The sequence below is a fragment of the Barbus barbus genome, assembly GCF_936440315.1.
Source record: "Barbus barbus genome assembly, chromosome: 20".
Taxonomy (NCBI): Eukaryota; Metazoa; Chordata; class Actinopteri; order Cypriniformes; family Cyprinidae; genus Barbus; species Barbus barbus.
The window spans coordinates 28,386,833-28,403,161 of NC_136748.1; the positions used below are offsets into that span (position 1 = coordinate 28,386,833).

The 16,329-nt window shown below is 38.2% G+C and overlaps 1 protein-coding gene across 1 annotated transcript; it reads right to left on the reverse strand.

Annotated features, from left to right (window-relative positions):
- Positions 1-1,248: 1,248 nt before the first annotated feature.
- Positions 1,249-15,419, reverse strand: LOC306886207 (uncharacterized protein). Its single transcript, XM_079443147.1, has 4 exons — positions 15,184-15,419; positions 10,283-10,946; positions 9,088-9,265; positions 1,249-8,808 (listed from the first exon to the last, which is right to left on the reverse strand). The coding sequence occupies exons 2-4, from the start codon at positions 10,922-10,924 to the stop codon at positions 1,970-1,972; spliced, it is 7,659 nt and encodes a 2,552-aa protein (XP_079299273.1). The 5' UTR covers positions 10,925-10,946; positions 15,184-15,419; the 3' UTR covers positions 1,249-1,969.
- Between the last annotated feature and the right edge of the window lie 910 nt (positions 15,420-16,329).

Here is a 16,329-nt window from a genome sequence, read left to right on the forward strand (position 1 = left end):
GTCTTACCTGGGCTGTGGAGAAAAACAACTGGACTGTTACTCAGTGGTCCAAAGTCCTCTTTTCAGATAAATTTTAATTTTGCATTTAATTTGGAAATCAATGTCTGGAGTCTGGATGAAGAGTGGAGAGGCACAGAATCAAAGCTGCTTGAAGTCCAGTTTGAAGTTTCCACAGTCAGTGATGATTTGGGGTGTCGTGACATCTGCTGGTGTTGGTCCACTGTGTTTTATCAAGTTCAAAGTCAATGCAGCCGTCTACCAGGTGATTTTGGAGCACTTTATGCTTCCATCTGCTGACAAGCTTTATGGAGATGCTGATTTGCTTTTCCAGCAGAACTAGCACCTGCCCACTGTGCCAAACCCATTTCCAAGTGATTTGCTGACCATGATATTACTGTGCTTGATTGGCCAGCCAACATCCCTGACCTGAACCCCATATGGAATCTATGGTATATTTTCAAGAGAAAGATGAGAAACAGTGGCTCTAACAATACAGACGAGCTGAAGGCTCAATAGTGCCTCAGCAGAGCCACAGGCTGATCGCTTCCATGCCATTCCTCACTGATGCTGGAGTTTGTGCTAAAGGAGCCCCGACCAAGTATTGAGTGCAGAAATTAACATACTTTAAAGAACTTGAACTTTTCTTCTTTGCAAATCCTTTTTTGATTGATCTTAGGAAATATTCTAATATTTTGAGATACTGGATTTTGACTTTCATGAGCTGTAAGCTCTAATCATCAAAATTAAAACAAAAAAACTTTTGAAATGTCTTAATTTACATGCAATGAATCTAACATATATATGAAAGTTTCACTTTTTGAAACAAGTTTAAACAAAAAAGTTTTCACGATATTCTGATTTTTTTTAGATGCACCTGTAAATCATATAAAATATTTGTTTTTATTAGTTGTAGTGACCTTTAATTTGGAGCAAGAGAAACTGGGGGAGTGACTTTTTTGTGTCAGACACTTTGCTCACATCTGATTGGTCCAATTTCAGTTTGAGATCTCTAACTCAGAACATAACCTGCCCCAGAGCAGGTTAGCTGTGGAGTGTACGTTACTAAGGCAATGAACGCAGCTGAAAGCCAAGCCACTTTCATGGTACCTAAAACCCAGGATTGGTGCAAACTAAACTGAAACCTGGCTAGCCAGCTAATCCGGCTTCATGGTACAGGCCCCTGAAACAACAATCTTCTAATGCTAAATATGTGCTAACCTGTTATGAAAACAACAAGTGACACTGTCAGAGTTGAGCATTTATTACTGTAAATGTTACAGTACAATAGCAACATGCAACAAACCCGAATCAGGGATGGTTTAAATACCACACATGGGGAGATTTTTTATGATGTAAAATGTGGGATCAAGCACCACTTAGCAGCATCAGAAAATCTTGCAACTTCAGAAATAAAAACATAGTTAAGGGAGTCATTCTTAAATACTGTATACAGTCATGGCAAAAAGTTTCTGCTAAACTGAGCATTTGAGCAATACCTCTTTCTTACATCATATCTGCAATTATATATTTAGAAATATAATTGTACCATTTAGCATATAAACTAGAAGTAATGCAATGCTAATCTTGGTTTGGTTTAGTTTTGGGCAAACAGTATATTATAATACTTGTAACATTCAGAACCCTGAGAATTCAGTGTTTATCGCTAAAATGTACACAAGTGCGTGACTGAGTATATACAGTATTTCACCAAGTATAGGAATTCATGAGTAAAATATTTGTTGATTAAAGTTTTAACAGACTCAAAATAATACCTTGACTACATGGAAATATACAGAATTGTACAATATATAGGTTTTGAAATCTTAAAATGTTTCTATTTAGCTCTTTAGATGTCGTTGAAGTGAGATTAATGATCTCACATTATCAATATCCAAGTCCCATCTAAAGTAACATTCGTAATAAAGTGCTTTATATGAGAGAATATCAAATTATTCAATTCACCATAACATCATTGTCCTTTCTTTTGTTTACTGGCCCTGCTGTTTATTTTAGGAGACACTTGCCATTCAGTCAAGCCATTGCACATGTCTTTTTGGTTTCCATGTAGATCTTTGTACAGTGGTTGTTTAGTAATCACAACCATGCCATCTCCTTGACTTTCAACACTCTCCATGAAACTCTGAAGATCCTTCAGTTTAGCTGTCTGATTCATGCAGTTCTCCACAGATCCTGGTTGACACTCCACTGACGTTCTCGTTACCTGTTTCGCTAGTGTGCTCTCATAGTCATCAACAACAGTTTCATCAGATTTTTCTTTCTCAAAATCTTCCTCAACAGAGCTACATTTGTTCATTTCATTTTCTTTGTCTCCTTTGACCTCCGCCTCGATATTTGCCTTAGAGTTTTCTTCAGGCCAGTCCTCATCCTGTCCTTTGTCTGATGTCCCATCTTCATTGGCATCATCCTCTGCAGATCCATCTTGGTTTCCATCAGTATTCTTCTCACTGGTGGACTCGTCATTTGGAGTTTCATCTGACTTTTCACCTTCAGTAGGTGTATCGTCTTTGTTTGACATAGATTCACCATCTTCCACAGACTTGTCTTCAGTACTTTCTTTCCCAGTCTCAGTTTCTGTTTCCCTGTCATCCGATTTGATTTTCTCACCAGTTTCTGTCATCTCATCCTCTTTCTCCTCCTCCACAGCTGTATTGCTATTTTCTGCACTTGCTGCAACTCCCTTGGGACAGTCTTTCTTCTCACAGGCCTCTTCTGTATCTTTTTCAGTCTCATCCTCAACAATCTCTACTTCCTCTTCCTCCTCAGCATCCGTCTTACCATTTACCACCATTTCTTCTTTTGCATCCTCACCTTCTTCATTCTCCACTTGTTCTTCACCAGAACCTCTTTTGTCATTTGCTTCCTGTTCATTTAGATCTCCTGTCTCAGGGTCTACAGACACATCTTTGATGTTTTCTGCATTTTCGCCTTCATCTACTGTATTGACAACACTGTCTGGCTCTTGATCTGCCATCTTATATTTATGGTCTCTAGTATTGTCATTTGCTTCCTCTACCTCTTCACGAACCACTTCTAAGTTGTTCTCTTCTTTCTCAAACGCACAAGTCAAGTTGGTTGAATGTTGTTCTTCCGCCTTTGGTTCTGTAGGTTGGGCTGGATCCTTTTTCATTTGCAAAATTTTCCGCAGATCAAATTCCATCATTACTGGAGCCAAACTCAAAGCCTGAGCTCGCTGGACTGCTCTGGATGCCGCCATCTTTTTCATGCATGCATCACATGGGCAGTACTCATCGTCACTGCGCTGGTCGTTGTATTCCATTCCTGACGCAGTGTAATTTTCGTCACTCCTTGACAAGATGGACCGATTGCGCATGACTTGAAGACGCTTGCGTCGCTGCTCAGTCTGGACCGTAGACTCTCTCGATAGAGTATTTCCTGGAGGTCTCGGACCCCTGCCAGCCCGGCTTTGGATTTTTTGCAGTTCTTGGTTAATAATTGATTTAATCCGTTTGTGTACTTCCTCTTTCAGCTCACTTATCATCTTATCGAGCATCTCATTGTCATCCAAATCCCACCTCACTTTGAACTCCGCCATGGCATCTGCATAATGTAACATAAACTGCTTTTCTAGCTTTGTTAATAAGCTCAGCACCCAAACGGGATCTGGGTCTTGGGAAACTCTTTTAGTAAGCGGAGCTCTCTGAACAGACGGTGGAGTTCCCGAGCTTGTATTTTCTTGAGATTTTATTGTATTACTCTCATTTCCAGAGCTCTTATAAGAGGTTGTTTGTGGCGTTTGATCTGATTCATTCTTATTCTCAATGCTTTCAACGTCATCTTCTTGCAATCCACCATTTTCTTGGTCATCATCCAGTTGCGTATTTACTGGACTCCCCTGGACTCGGTCTGCAATGTCTGGAGTTATTAGATCTGAGGGGATTTTGGATGGATCTAAAGATTCGCATGCTTGAGCTGTAGACATTACCTGATCTTCTTCATCTTTATCTTGCAGTGAGCCCTCTCGTTCGGCAATTGGTGGTATTGTGCCTTGTACGGCCCCTATTTTTTCTAATACGCCATTCATGCTACCTTTAACAGAGCCGGTGAAGCCGTTGCTAACATCAACCCCAAATGAAGACTGTGGGTTAAATTCATCTTCAGCAGAGGGGTGTTCCTTTATGTTCTGGCTTTTCTGCTCATCCACAGAGGGCTTTTGGAGCCAGAGCGACTGTAGGATCATCATGACTTCATTATATTTATGGTGCTTTTCATTTTTAGAGTCTGAGTCAATCAATCGTAAGTTTGCAAGGCAGTCCAATAGCCCTTGAGCAGACTGGCTTAATTTTCTGCCATATACAGGGGAGACCTCAGGTAAACTACTGGATCTGTCTAGTTTTGGGCCAAGTAAAACCTTCATGATCTGAACCGAAGAATGATGGTGCTTTTGCAAACTGTCCTGTTTCATTAATGCTTTGGGGTTGGGATCTATTGTGCTTCCTTCCATTTGTGCTCTTTCGTTGCAGAACTCCGTCTCAACACAAATGTCATTGGTCTCCTGCTGAATAGGATTCTCACCTGCTTGATCATCGTGAGGTTTCTCAACCTCCATTATGTTTTCTGGTGCCTCAACTTTGTCTCTTTGAGAAGTGTCCTCACCAATTTCAGTCAAGGTCATATCTTCAGTGAGTTCAATATCCATTTCATAAACATGGCCATCAACAGGAATGTTCCTAAGCCAGTCATTAACAACTTCTGTAGGGGAAGCGTTTGGTAAGAATGACGGCATCAGCTCCTTGTTGTTGCACTCCGATGAGATGCTGACTTTGCGGTGTTTGCTCCCGCTGCTCTTTTGACTTTTATTTTCTACCTTGTCGACATTTTTGATGGAGGCAACTGACTTTGATCCTCTGCTGACTGGTCTTGCATTGCCGACAATCTCTTTTAACAGATCTGCTGCTGAAAGTGCCCGAGATAAAACACTGTCGTTTGAGGAACCAGGATGCTTGAATGATGTTTTATTCTTGTTTGGCATCTCTTGTGGTAGATTTATACAATTTTGGGACATTTCAGACATCCCTGCTGAATTTGGCCTGGATGCATCATTTTTCATAGATCTTCTGTCTGATGCGAATGACTTAATCGTGGCACCATAATTGTCTCCATTATATTTTATATTCAGGCCATTTATTTCCAAACACTGGGATGGACATCTAGATCTTTTACATTTAGATCCATCGCTCTCTTTAGTACGGTGTCCATTTTTGGACTTCACCGAATGCTCAGATGTTTTTGAAAAGTTTAAATGGTCACTTTCTGGCATAGCTTTTCCAGTGGTTCTTTCACTTTGGTCATGTTTTGAAGATGTTTCATTAACTTCTGCATGATTGGTGTTGTTGACAGCTTCACAATCTCTGTCTTTCATAGCTGTATTTTTAGCACTTCCCTGTGAAACTCTTGAGGGTGACTTACTTCGTGAAGATGACAGTGACAAAGTGGAGGGCACTCTGATTTTGTTTTCATTTAACTGGCTTCCCGACTTGCTTTTCTTGGGTTCTGCCGACATGATGCTCTCAGCTGAGACAGGTGAGAGAGCTTGAACAGTAGTCTTACAGTTCTTGTGAAGGGCCCTTTTGGATTTGTCTGAAATTGCAGAGTTCATAGACATTTCTGTCCTTGGCCTTTCCTCTGCATCCACTCCATTTACGGTCTCTAACTTGTGTCCAGCTTCCTCTGTGGTGGCTGACATGCCACTGGTTGATCGTTCATCAAAGTCATCACCCTTGTGCTCTTCTCCAAGTCCAAGAGAAACGGATGCTGTTGATGTAGGACTTAGAGGTTCATCAAACTGGTTGCCTGCAGACTTAATGTTATTTATAAGAGATTTAGTTGACAGTTTTGATTTTCCTGACAAGCTCTCAGATTCATCTTTGGCATCCTCTTTTAGCATCTCAGTCTTTGTCTCTCTCAAATTACCACTTGAGGAGTTGAGACAATGACATTTCCTGGATCTTTGGGATTGTGAGGATACATTGGAGCTTACTGACATCCCACTTGGAGCTCTGCTCTTGGTTTTCTTAATTTCAGTGTTGTGGGTTGATCTAGGAGATGGAGACCTCTTTGACCTAGGAGATGGGGACCTCTTTGACCTAGGCAATGGGAAGGTCACAGTTAAGGCATTCTGTGTCATGTCTTTGCCATTTTCCACTTCCTGAGATACAAGGCTCTTTGTCGTGGATTTGACAGATCTTTCAGAGCAGGCATTAGACTTTTCTGAGGTCTGAGACATTGCCCTGATCACTCTATTTGACTCACTTTCTGGAGTTGAACATTCATTAGGTGTTGTATCATTTGGTTCTGAGGTAACTGTGGTTTCTGGAACATTGTGATTTGATTTGCGGCACCTACAAGATCCTTTAGATGCGTTTGTTTTAACAGACATTGCACTAGGAACTCTGTCCTTAGATTTAGATTCTGCTTGTGAATTCTTTGAGGATGCATGTGACTTCATGGATATTTTGGAGCAGTTGGACAGTGGACTGCATAGTCTTTCTTCAGTGATTACCTCAGTTTCCGGCTCACACTGAACATCAGGACCGCTGGCATTTTGAGTGGCCTTTTCTTGTAAGTCGCAACAAGATTTGACAGACTTAGTTGTTTGCTCTGATGCATGTGACGGATGTTCAGAAGATCGGTTTGATTTATTAGACATGGCACTAGCTGATCTCACTTCTTGAGGAAACTCTATGTCTTGTCCACAATGATTATCTGTTGTAGTATGACTCACAGTAGCAGCACTTTCTGATATATCACCCTGAGAATTAAACACGTTTGATGGCACTTCCTCTAAATCATGTGGACTACAAGATCTAGGCGTTTTAGCATTCTCTGAATGTTGAGACTTTGATTTGTGGGATGTCCTCGATGCAGCTGATAAATTTGAACGGGCTGACATTGGGCTGACAGCTCTTTCTTGGCTTTTTTCTTCAGCTTTATCCATTTCCAAGGCTGGTGTGGGCTCTCTCTCTGAAATCTTGTAGTCTGACCCGACTGACCTTGCTGGTGTGGCACTTTTGGTTCTTTTTTCGACACTTTCTGCTTCATTATGTTCAGATGTGGATGATTTACCAACAGAACACATTTCATGTGCAGAGCAGTTGGATTTCGTTGAGATTTTTGAAGTAGAAGAGGCATTTGAATTTTTAGACAGTGCAGACTCAGAGCATTCCCGAATGGCTTCCCCTTCTGAGATATTTTTAACTGGTTCGCAGTTTTCATGAGCATTTGAAGTGGATGCAGCAGATTTGTTTGACTTTGACACTATGAAATCAGCTTTCTCTGCTTCGCTCCCCTCTGGATTCCCATTGAATCTTTTATGTTCACCACAGCATGAACATATACCAGACTTGCCAGTTCGTTTCGACACACCTGATGTGGAACTTAAAGATCTGTTTGCAGCATCTTCGTCACATATCTCCAGAGCATCGGAGGCATTGGATCCAGGGGTGTTTGCTTGGCCTCTAGATTTACAAGATGCTTTGCTATGTCTGGAATTTGTACTACATGCTCCTCCCTCAGGCCTGTGCTGCCTACCAGATGCAACTGAACTTGGGGTTATGGCTCCAGACTGACAAGGATGTGATCTGAAGAACACTTTTGAAATCGGAGATGTCGTACTCAGCCCATCTAGCTCTGCTGGTGCTGCAAAAGTGGTTTTATACTTTTTGAGCTTAAGTGAGTGAACAGCACTGCTTGATTCTTTACTTGGAGGTCTGGGGGACAAATAAGATGTTGGTGAAGACTGGTAGCCACAACAATGAACACATTTGGATTGAGCATCACTCTCAAGATGGTCACTCTGAGACCAGTGTGATGCTCGAGAGATGCTTGGAGGCAGATCTTCATAATCATCATCCTGATCTTCCTTCAAAGACTCGAGCACTTTGGACGAGTTGCTGACTGCAGACACCGGACGCTCTTCCATAACCTTAGTGACCTCACAATGTGGAGTAGTAGAGATTTTAGGTTCCATATGAGAATATTTAGTTTTAGCATGACTCTCACAGTCGTCCTCACAAGATCTCTTGCTCTTTGACATGACACCAACAGATGATACTTCACTTCGATTGCAGCAACGACTTATTGCACAGCATTCTACTCTAGCGTCTCCTTCCACCATTGTCTGCTGAAAGCACAAGGCCTTTTCCACCACATGCTCAGTGTACTCGCCACTGGATCTAGAAATTGTGTGTGTACTATCCACCGATGACTTTTTCTGTACAACTTTGTGAGACGATGCACTGGAACTAGGTGATTTACAGTGCCCCGGTTCTTTGTGCATGGGGTTTTTCCAGATGTCGTACTCATGGCAGTGATTGCAACAGTTTTGACAAAGCGTTTCCTCGATATGCTTCTGATGCAGCTTTGTTGCAAAGGCTTCATCAGTCTCTGATGCAGATATGGAGTCTGGGTCTGAAAACTCAGCTTTAGCTTGAAGATAATCTGCATCTTTCACAGAGTCGTACACTTTCACTGATGACTTCTTGATCTCGGTGGACCACTGAAGAGTCTCATCGTTAAACAGCCGAAAGCGAACCTTCATCTCCACAGAAAGGCTGCCGTCTTTGTTAACAAGCACTCTTTTCTCAATGTCATCGTTCACTGCAACTTCTTTAACATAAGGACAGTTGCTGACGCAACCGGACTGTCCTGGTGTCATGCATAATCCATTTTGATAGGACTTTTCTGAAGAAAGAGAGAATCTTGTAGATCTATTACTGGAGTCTGATCGTGGATGGATGATGCTTTTCTTTGTCTCCAGGCCAAAGTTAACTGTAAAAACAAAATCATAAAAATTAGATATATAATTACATCAAGGATAATAACACATTTTCAACATCCAAACAACAAATCTAAAAGAGGTTCACCAACCCCTAGAATAAATTAAATGCATTTGAGTTGGTGGTAAACGGTTGTTTCATCTTCAGTCTATTATTAGAGACACGTGGGTTGGGTAGATGGTTAGTTAATCACTATGATGACTCACCTAAACCAAATGAATGTAAACGGTAGTTAACTTGAAGTGTGTACACAATAAAACAAAATATTTACCATTCTTTTTGCTTTCGTGGCCTTCACTGCAGATACTGGAGTGAGACCTTGTGCCCATTCCTGGAAGCTTTTCGTCCGAGAGCGTCTTCAAGCTTTCCATAAGCAGCGGCCTGAAGGGCTCTCGACCCACACAGACCAGCACACTAGGACACTGCATCAGACTCTGAATATTGTCAATCTATGGAGAGCAGTGAATAAACATAAGACAAAAGTCAAATAACATGTCAAAACCACTCAAAGATAAATACTTACTATCACTGGGTACACAGACAGCTAACTTTGAACAAAAACATCCTGACTAAAATGTAACTTCATAATTGACTGTTTTAATATGGTTAACGCAGTTGCAATCATTTTAGCATTGAGAAGCCAAAAATAATCAAAATGAAAAAATAATGGTTTGCTGCAATAACATAAGCAGGATTTATGCAGGGCAAATTCAGGTAAATTGGGCCACCTTTTACCATTGAGATAACAGAATATAAATACCCCAATGATCCTGAATTAACCTTAAATGTGTAAATCAACAAATTAAGCACTAAATACAGAATTTACATAGTATTTTAAGAAATAGTTAACTCCGCATCTTGATATTTTCTTCAAATGACTTACATGGAAAGCAATGCATGCCGTCAAATTCCAAAATGAACAAAAATTACATAATATTTGTTATAAAAATGTGTTATTGTTATAAAAATGTGTTATTTGGGTCACTTATTCACCCAAAATCTTGCCCAATAGTGATCAAATAGTGCATGCACAGATTCAAACATTTGGTTATGAGATACGCAAGAATCATTGGAAATTGGTGTTGTTGTTCACAAAACCTGAAAATTGACATGCAAGAAGGAGATTTTAGAGCAATGGGGCAAGGCAAGTATATAAATAAGTTTACTCGGTTCCTCAGAACACTAACATACAAATCATATGGATTATTTTTATTGTGCTTTTTGGTCCATATTTTATTTTCTCCTTTTGTGTTTTACAGAAGGAAAATCATATGTGTTGGGAATAATATGAGGGTGAATTAAGGTTTTATTGTGGGGGTGAACCATCCCTTTAAGATACATATTAGATTAGTAGCTACTGTAGCACAACTATTTTCCCAGGGCCTTCAGCTCTGTCCTGAACTGACACCTGAAATACTTGACCCAGCTAATTAAAGAATGGTTGAAGAAATGAAATCCTCCCTGACCTTACGTCCCTCCAGAGTGTAGAGTTTCTTGACATGACACTGCATGAGTTCTGAAATCTCATCCATGAAGACGCGAAGACTCCGAGCGGTTCGTCTGCTCAGAATGATGGACTGCCAAACAGTAGGGTCATTGTTTTTTAGCAGAACAATCCTTTTGGGGTGCCGATGGTGGTGCTGATGTGCCGAGGCGGGCTCCTCGGGTCGGGAGGGCTTGCGGCGAGGGTTATGCGGGTGACTGTGATGGTGCCAGACCGCTGGCCTCTTCTCTGCAGCTTCCATGTTGATTGGCTTAACGTAGCGGCGGTCAGAGCACAGGTAACAGCCTCCATCCTCTAACTGCTCTAAATGTTTAATGCTGTGGGTCCCCCTGGGGGTCATGATGGTACGCACACCAAAAGGTAGAGGAACCTTTTGGGAAAGGTCATCCAATAAGGCATCAAAGCATCTGAAGCTGCGCTTATGGATGGCCATCTTGACGCCTTTGAACTGAGTGTCGCCACTCTTGTAGAAGATAATTCTCTTGGTTGGGTTGGCCGCAGTCACGCTGGAGCCAAAGGACGATGTTGGAGGAAGAGGAAACTGATAAGGTTCATTCTGAAAATGGGTACTGGCATCGAAGGAGCCTTGGGTCGTCCTCTGCATCTCTCCTCCACATCAATTCAAGCTGCGGAGGGAAATTTGGAAATATGAATGACACTGAAACTCACAATCAACACAGATTTCAAATTCAAACCCATCTTCATAAAATATGAATTTATAAAGACATTACACTAAATGGAGACTAATGAGTGCTGTAGTTTAGTTGCCCTCAGATCTGCCAAACCACAGTCTGTATTGTAATCAGAATACTATAATCAAAACTCATCAGACTCTCCTAAGATCAAATCATCTGCCATCCATATTCATTTCACAGTTGTCATTTTGTCTGGCCAGAGGAGAATGACACCATTTCGACAAACTATTTCCCCGTCTAAATACTGTAAAGCTGATATAAAGCCACCCAGCTTTCTATCAAGCCGATGTAAAGCTGCTTTGATAATAATTTGCATTGTTAAAAGCGCTATACAAATAATATTGACTTGATTCTATATTTATTTCTGCTAATTCTGACAAAGTGAATGAATGAAACATAATTGAGATCTCCAAGCCTCTTGTGTTATGAACGAGCAATCCTGAAAAATATTCTCAAGCTCCAAGTCAGGTCCTAAATCTTCAAACTCTCAATCAAGATATAGTTGCTAAAATATCACTATTTGATAATTTAATTAGATTTAACCAGAGGTGGAAAAACATAGATACAACATTTACTGTATGTTATGAATGTCTCTGAAGTTCATCCTTACTGATGGGAGTACCATGGTACTGTATGATTGGCATATTCATACAGTTACTCCAAAGTATTTCAAAGAACACCATGGTATTACAGAAAACACAGATATTGTGATCATACCAACTTTTCAGTGTACTTGTATTATACTACATAACATGCCATTTAAAAGCGTAAGCAACTACGAAACTACTGTACATTTCATGACATGAATAAAATGACAGTGTATCTTGTTCTAATTCTATTTGTATAAAATGTAAATAAACAATCCATATTTGACCTCAAAAGCTATGATATACTGTATCAAGCATGTCTTCACTGAACAATTCGCTTTATGAATAATAAAACAATTTTGGCTTTACAATTACAATAGCATTATTTCAGCAGTATCTCAGCTCAATATAAAAACAACAGTATGTCAAATATATATAATATAAACAACATACTTACATTTACAGAACACATTATCATATCTGATGCTAAAAAAACAAAAATCTGACTATACAGAGCAATGTTCCAGGCAGCATCCAAGCACACAAATGCTACGCAAGTTCACAAGCCTTCCCACAAACGATCTGGCCACTAATCAGGGCCTTTGGCGGCTAAGGATAGAACGAAAAGCTTCTTTAATCATCTTGAGATTTTACTGAACTCTATGGGAGCGTTAGACACATGACAGCAACACCAGGATTGCATAAATAGAGCTGCGCAGAGCTACGAGACGTCTGCTTTCTGACCCCTGATGACAGGCTGGTTTGTGTATATTCTACAAACATGTCATTGAAACAATGATGCACCAAACACACAGATTGAAAATACACTTGCTGTCAAACTCACTCCAGTTCTCTAATGCTTATATCTGCTATGATATGACACAAAATGCTGCGGGTCCTCATATAGTATATGTAGTATATCCATTATTTTTTTTGCATACATAGAGTTTACTCATGCAAAGCAATGTATAAATAAATACTATACAGCAAAGTCACTTAGCTCTTTATATAAAGTTAGATATATCATATGTCTTTATCTTTATATAACTTTTTCCACATACATACACTATAGTCATGTAAAGCAATATATAAACACTGTATAGCAAATCTCAACCGCTTGACTGTTTATATCTTTGCAAAATGTAACACCCAGCTCAGCTAAATGTGACTAAGATATTTGAAACATTATCATAATGCTTTGGAATTATGTATTGTGAAAAGCACTACACAAATAAATTTGACATGACCTTAGATGGATGAATATCATGAAAACATGTCCAGGTCACAAAATATTATTATTATATATATTGAAGAAAAAAAAAATGTGATGTAATTTAATAATTATAAAACAATTACATAACCATATTATAACAAATATTATATTTTCCATTATTTTGGGGGGTGAAATATAATTCTGATATGTTTTCATGCCATGCTCTTTGAAATTCAACTCAGATATGACATACATGTCATAACTTAAATATAGTATTATTATTAGAAGACTTGGACTATTCATAGAAAATTTGATTTAATAGTGAATATTTTCTGTGAACCTTCCCTTTGTGAATATCTGCCTGGTACTTCATTCGTATTGATTTATATGCAGTTTCTAAGGGCACCTTGAGATGAAAGTGAACACGAATAGAGCCTTCAGCGAATGGCTGCTAATTCTCTCTGAATCCTGCAGTGCCATACTGTTACCTTAGAGTACTTTTCAATCGAAACAAGTATTTCATGCATTTTTTGATTTGTACACTGAAAACAATTTCTTTTAGTAATAGCTAGCAAATTTTACAAATAATTATGATAACACTGACTGTTGCTCGCTCTAGCACTGCCAAAGCACAGGCTTACTGTAATCTCAGGAAAAGACGGCACATCCTCTGTACTCTTAACTGACCCACTATTAACTACTAGCTGAAGGAACATTAATACGGATGCTTGTAGGTTCTATGTTTAATTCCGAGTCTTTTAATGGCACACCAAGCACAAACCACATTTAATTAGAGCTAATTAGTTACTAAACACCTCTGAGAGGTGTACATATATTTGACACTAATTATGAATCTCTAAAGGCTGAATTAACAGTTGAAAGTGCTACACATGATTTCCACAATTAGTAACTGAGAACTTGGCAGCCCACTGGGAGAACCCTGCAACACAACACTGTCAGATCACTGAGACCGAGGGAAGATCGTTTGAGACTCATGGGATACGTGTGAGAAGAGGTAGGAGACTCGCAACAGCTTTACCAGCTCTGAAATACAAATATACATCTGTTCAGTATGGAAGCCTGTGTCAGCCACAGAATACAAAAAATAAAAATAATAGGTAATTGCGACTTTTTCGCTAATAATTTTTCAACTTTATATCTCAGAACTATGAGATATAACTCAAAAATGGGGGATAAAGTCGCAATAAACTCAGAATTGTGAAATATAAAGTTGCAATTCTAAGAAAGAAGTAAATAATGAAATAAACTCATAATTGCATGAATTGTGAGATATAAAATTGGAGTTGCGAAATATAAACTCAGAATTGTGAGGAATATACTCGCAATTCTAAGAAAATAGTCTCAATTGTGACAAACTCAGAATTTTGAGATATAAAGTTGCTATTTTAAGAAAAAACTGAATTGTGAGATATAAACTCAAATTCGAAGAAAAAGTCTGAAATGCGAGATATATTGAGAATTGTGAGACAAAGTTGCCATTTCAAGAAAAAAAGTCTGATTTGAGATATAAAATTAGAATGGCTCGTGATTCTGAGAAAAAAGAATTGTGATAAACTCAGAATTGTGACAAACTCAAAGTAAGAATTGCGAGATAAAGTCGAAATTCTAAGAAAAAAGTCTGAATTGAGAAAAGAACTGCAAAATATAAACTCGGAATTGTGAGATAAACTTGAAGAAAAAAAGTCTGATTTGAAAGATAAAAAAATATTGCAATTACCTTTATTATTATTATTATTATTATGATCATCCCAGGTAGAAACAAGCCTCCATAGTTCAACACAGTTTAAAAAAAATAATAAAAAATTAGCAAAGCACTTAACAGTGTAAAATGATTTCCATAATGCTGCCAATAATAACCAATATCATTAATGCTTACTCACTTAACTCCACTCATATTAGTCAGAGCAGCTATTACTCACTTTCAAACAGAAAAAAACAAGTCCTTGAAAATGTTCTGCCTGTTTTTCAAGTGAGGCGTGAAAGTCTGAAATGGGAACTAAAATATGAAAACATAATAAAATGCTAGAGACAAATACAACACTCACATGATTTGTAACCACTGCTAAGTTTGACATTCAAAGCAATTTATTAGTTCATCTGCCAATACTCAACATCATTATAGAAACCAATAACCATTTCATAAAGAAAACAGTTGCATTGACAGCTCTCACACAAATAAGTACTTTAGTCTGTAATCTATATTCACTTTCGTTCATTTTAGCTTTGATCTCTTACTTCACCAATGCACAGACTGCATATTCCACTAGAAACAACATTGAGAAACAGGGCTTTTTATTCGCCAAACAGAACCATCTTGATGCTCTGTCCTAATTCCACACCGGCTTACCCTGCAGGCACAGATTCATTCTCCTCGGCTGCCAAATCCTCCAAACTTTGACAATATTTCTGATGTAATCCAGTTAGAGAATCCAACAGGTTTTCTCACAATAAGCAGCGCTGCTTCCTCCGGACGAAACAGGCACAGCGTTTGAAATCATGGCGGTGCCTCCTGTGAGGAATGTCACTTTCCACCTACGACGATGAGCCACAGCTGCATATTGTCCATCCGCACTCATTCATTCCATTAGGCTAATTATCACAGACAGACCTTCATCCAGAGAGGAGGAGGAGGAGGAGAAGTGGGACTGCTCTAAAAGAGGATTATACTGCGTGACCATCTGTGCCAGACCGAATTAACTCTTAGAGCTCCAAAAAACAACCTGTTGTACTTGATTTAGGCATAAAAAACACAAAAAGAAAACTATTTGTCAGTTCTCACCAACAAAAAGTTATACTGCGTATGTCAGTCATTTTTCTTAATATTATGAAACCAGATCTAATATTATCAAACAATTATTATGGGGGAAAATATAGCATGCAATTTACGCAAATCTTCATATTATAATCAAACCAAATATTGTTCTTAGCATAATATCAAATAATATTATGATTAATTACAATTCAATTCAACAATAATTAGTATTCATAATTATGATTATATATAATACAAATGAATAAAATAGTGTTGGAAATATAATAAATATTTATCAAAATATTTTTTTTATTTTACTAAATTTTATTTAACATTTTATTTATTAAAATCAAATAACATTATTATTATTTTTATCATTAATTTAAATGATAGAGACACTTTTATACTATATTTATACAGATAAAGTAATATTAAGCACAATAACATCCTTAATATTATGCAATTTTCAGATATAACATATTTTGTTAAAATATATAAATATACAGGGATATAAAATGTCAGTTTAATTTCAGTGAAATATATTCATATGTTAAATTATATATATATTATACCCAACAACAGCATAATGTATGTATACAATATTATGTATTTATATTATTACAATATAATCATTAATAGCATAACATAATATATAAACAATAAGAACAATAATATCCTTAAATATTACGCAATTTTAAGATATAACTTTCATAATATATTTGATTAATATCAGTAAATATA

What these genes read in the sequence shown, in the direction of transcription:
- LOC306886207 (XM_079443147.1), bottom strand. Translation starts at nt 10,924, where the DNA reads ATGCAGAGGACGACCCAAGGCTCCTTCGATGCCAGTACCCATTTTCAG. An exon ending in ACACTCTGGAGGGACGTAAG is followed by an intron (nt 9,266 to 10,282) that starts GTCAGGGAGGAT and finishes TGCTCTCCATAG; the next exon opens with ATTGACAATATTCAGAGTCT. An exon ending in CCACGAAAGCAAAAAGAATG is followed by an intron (nt 8,809 to 9,087) that starts GTAAATATTTTG and finishes TTGTTTTTACAG; the next exon opens with TTAACTTTGGCCTGGAGACA.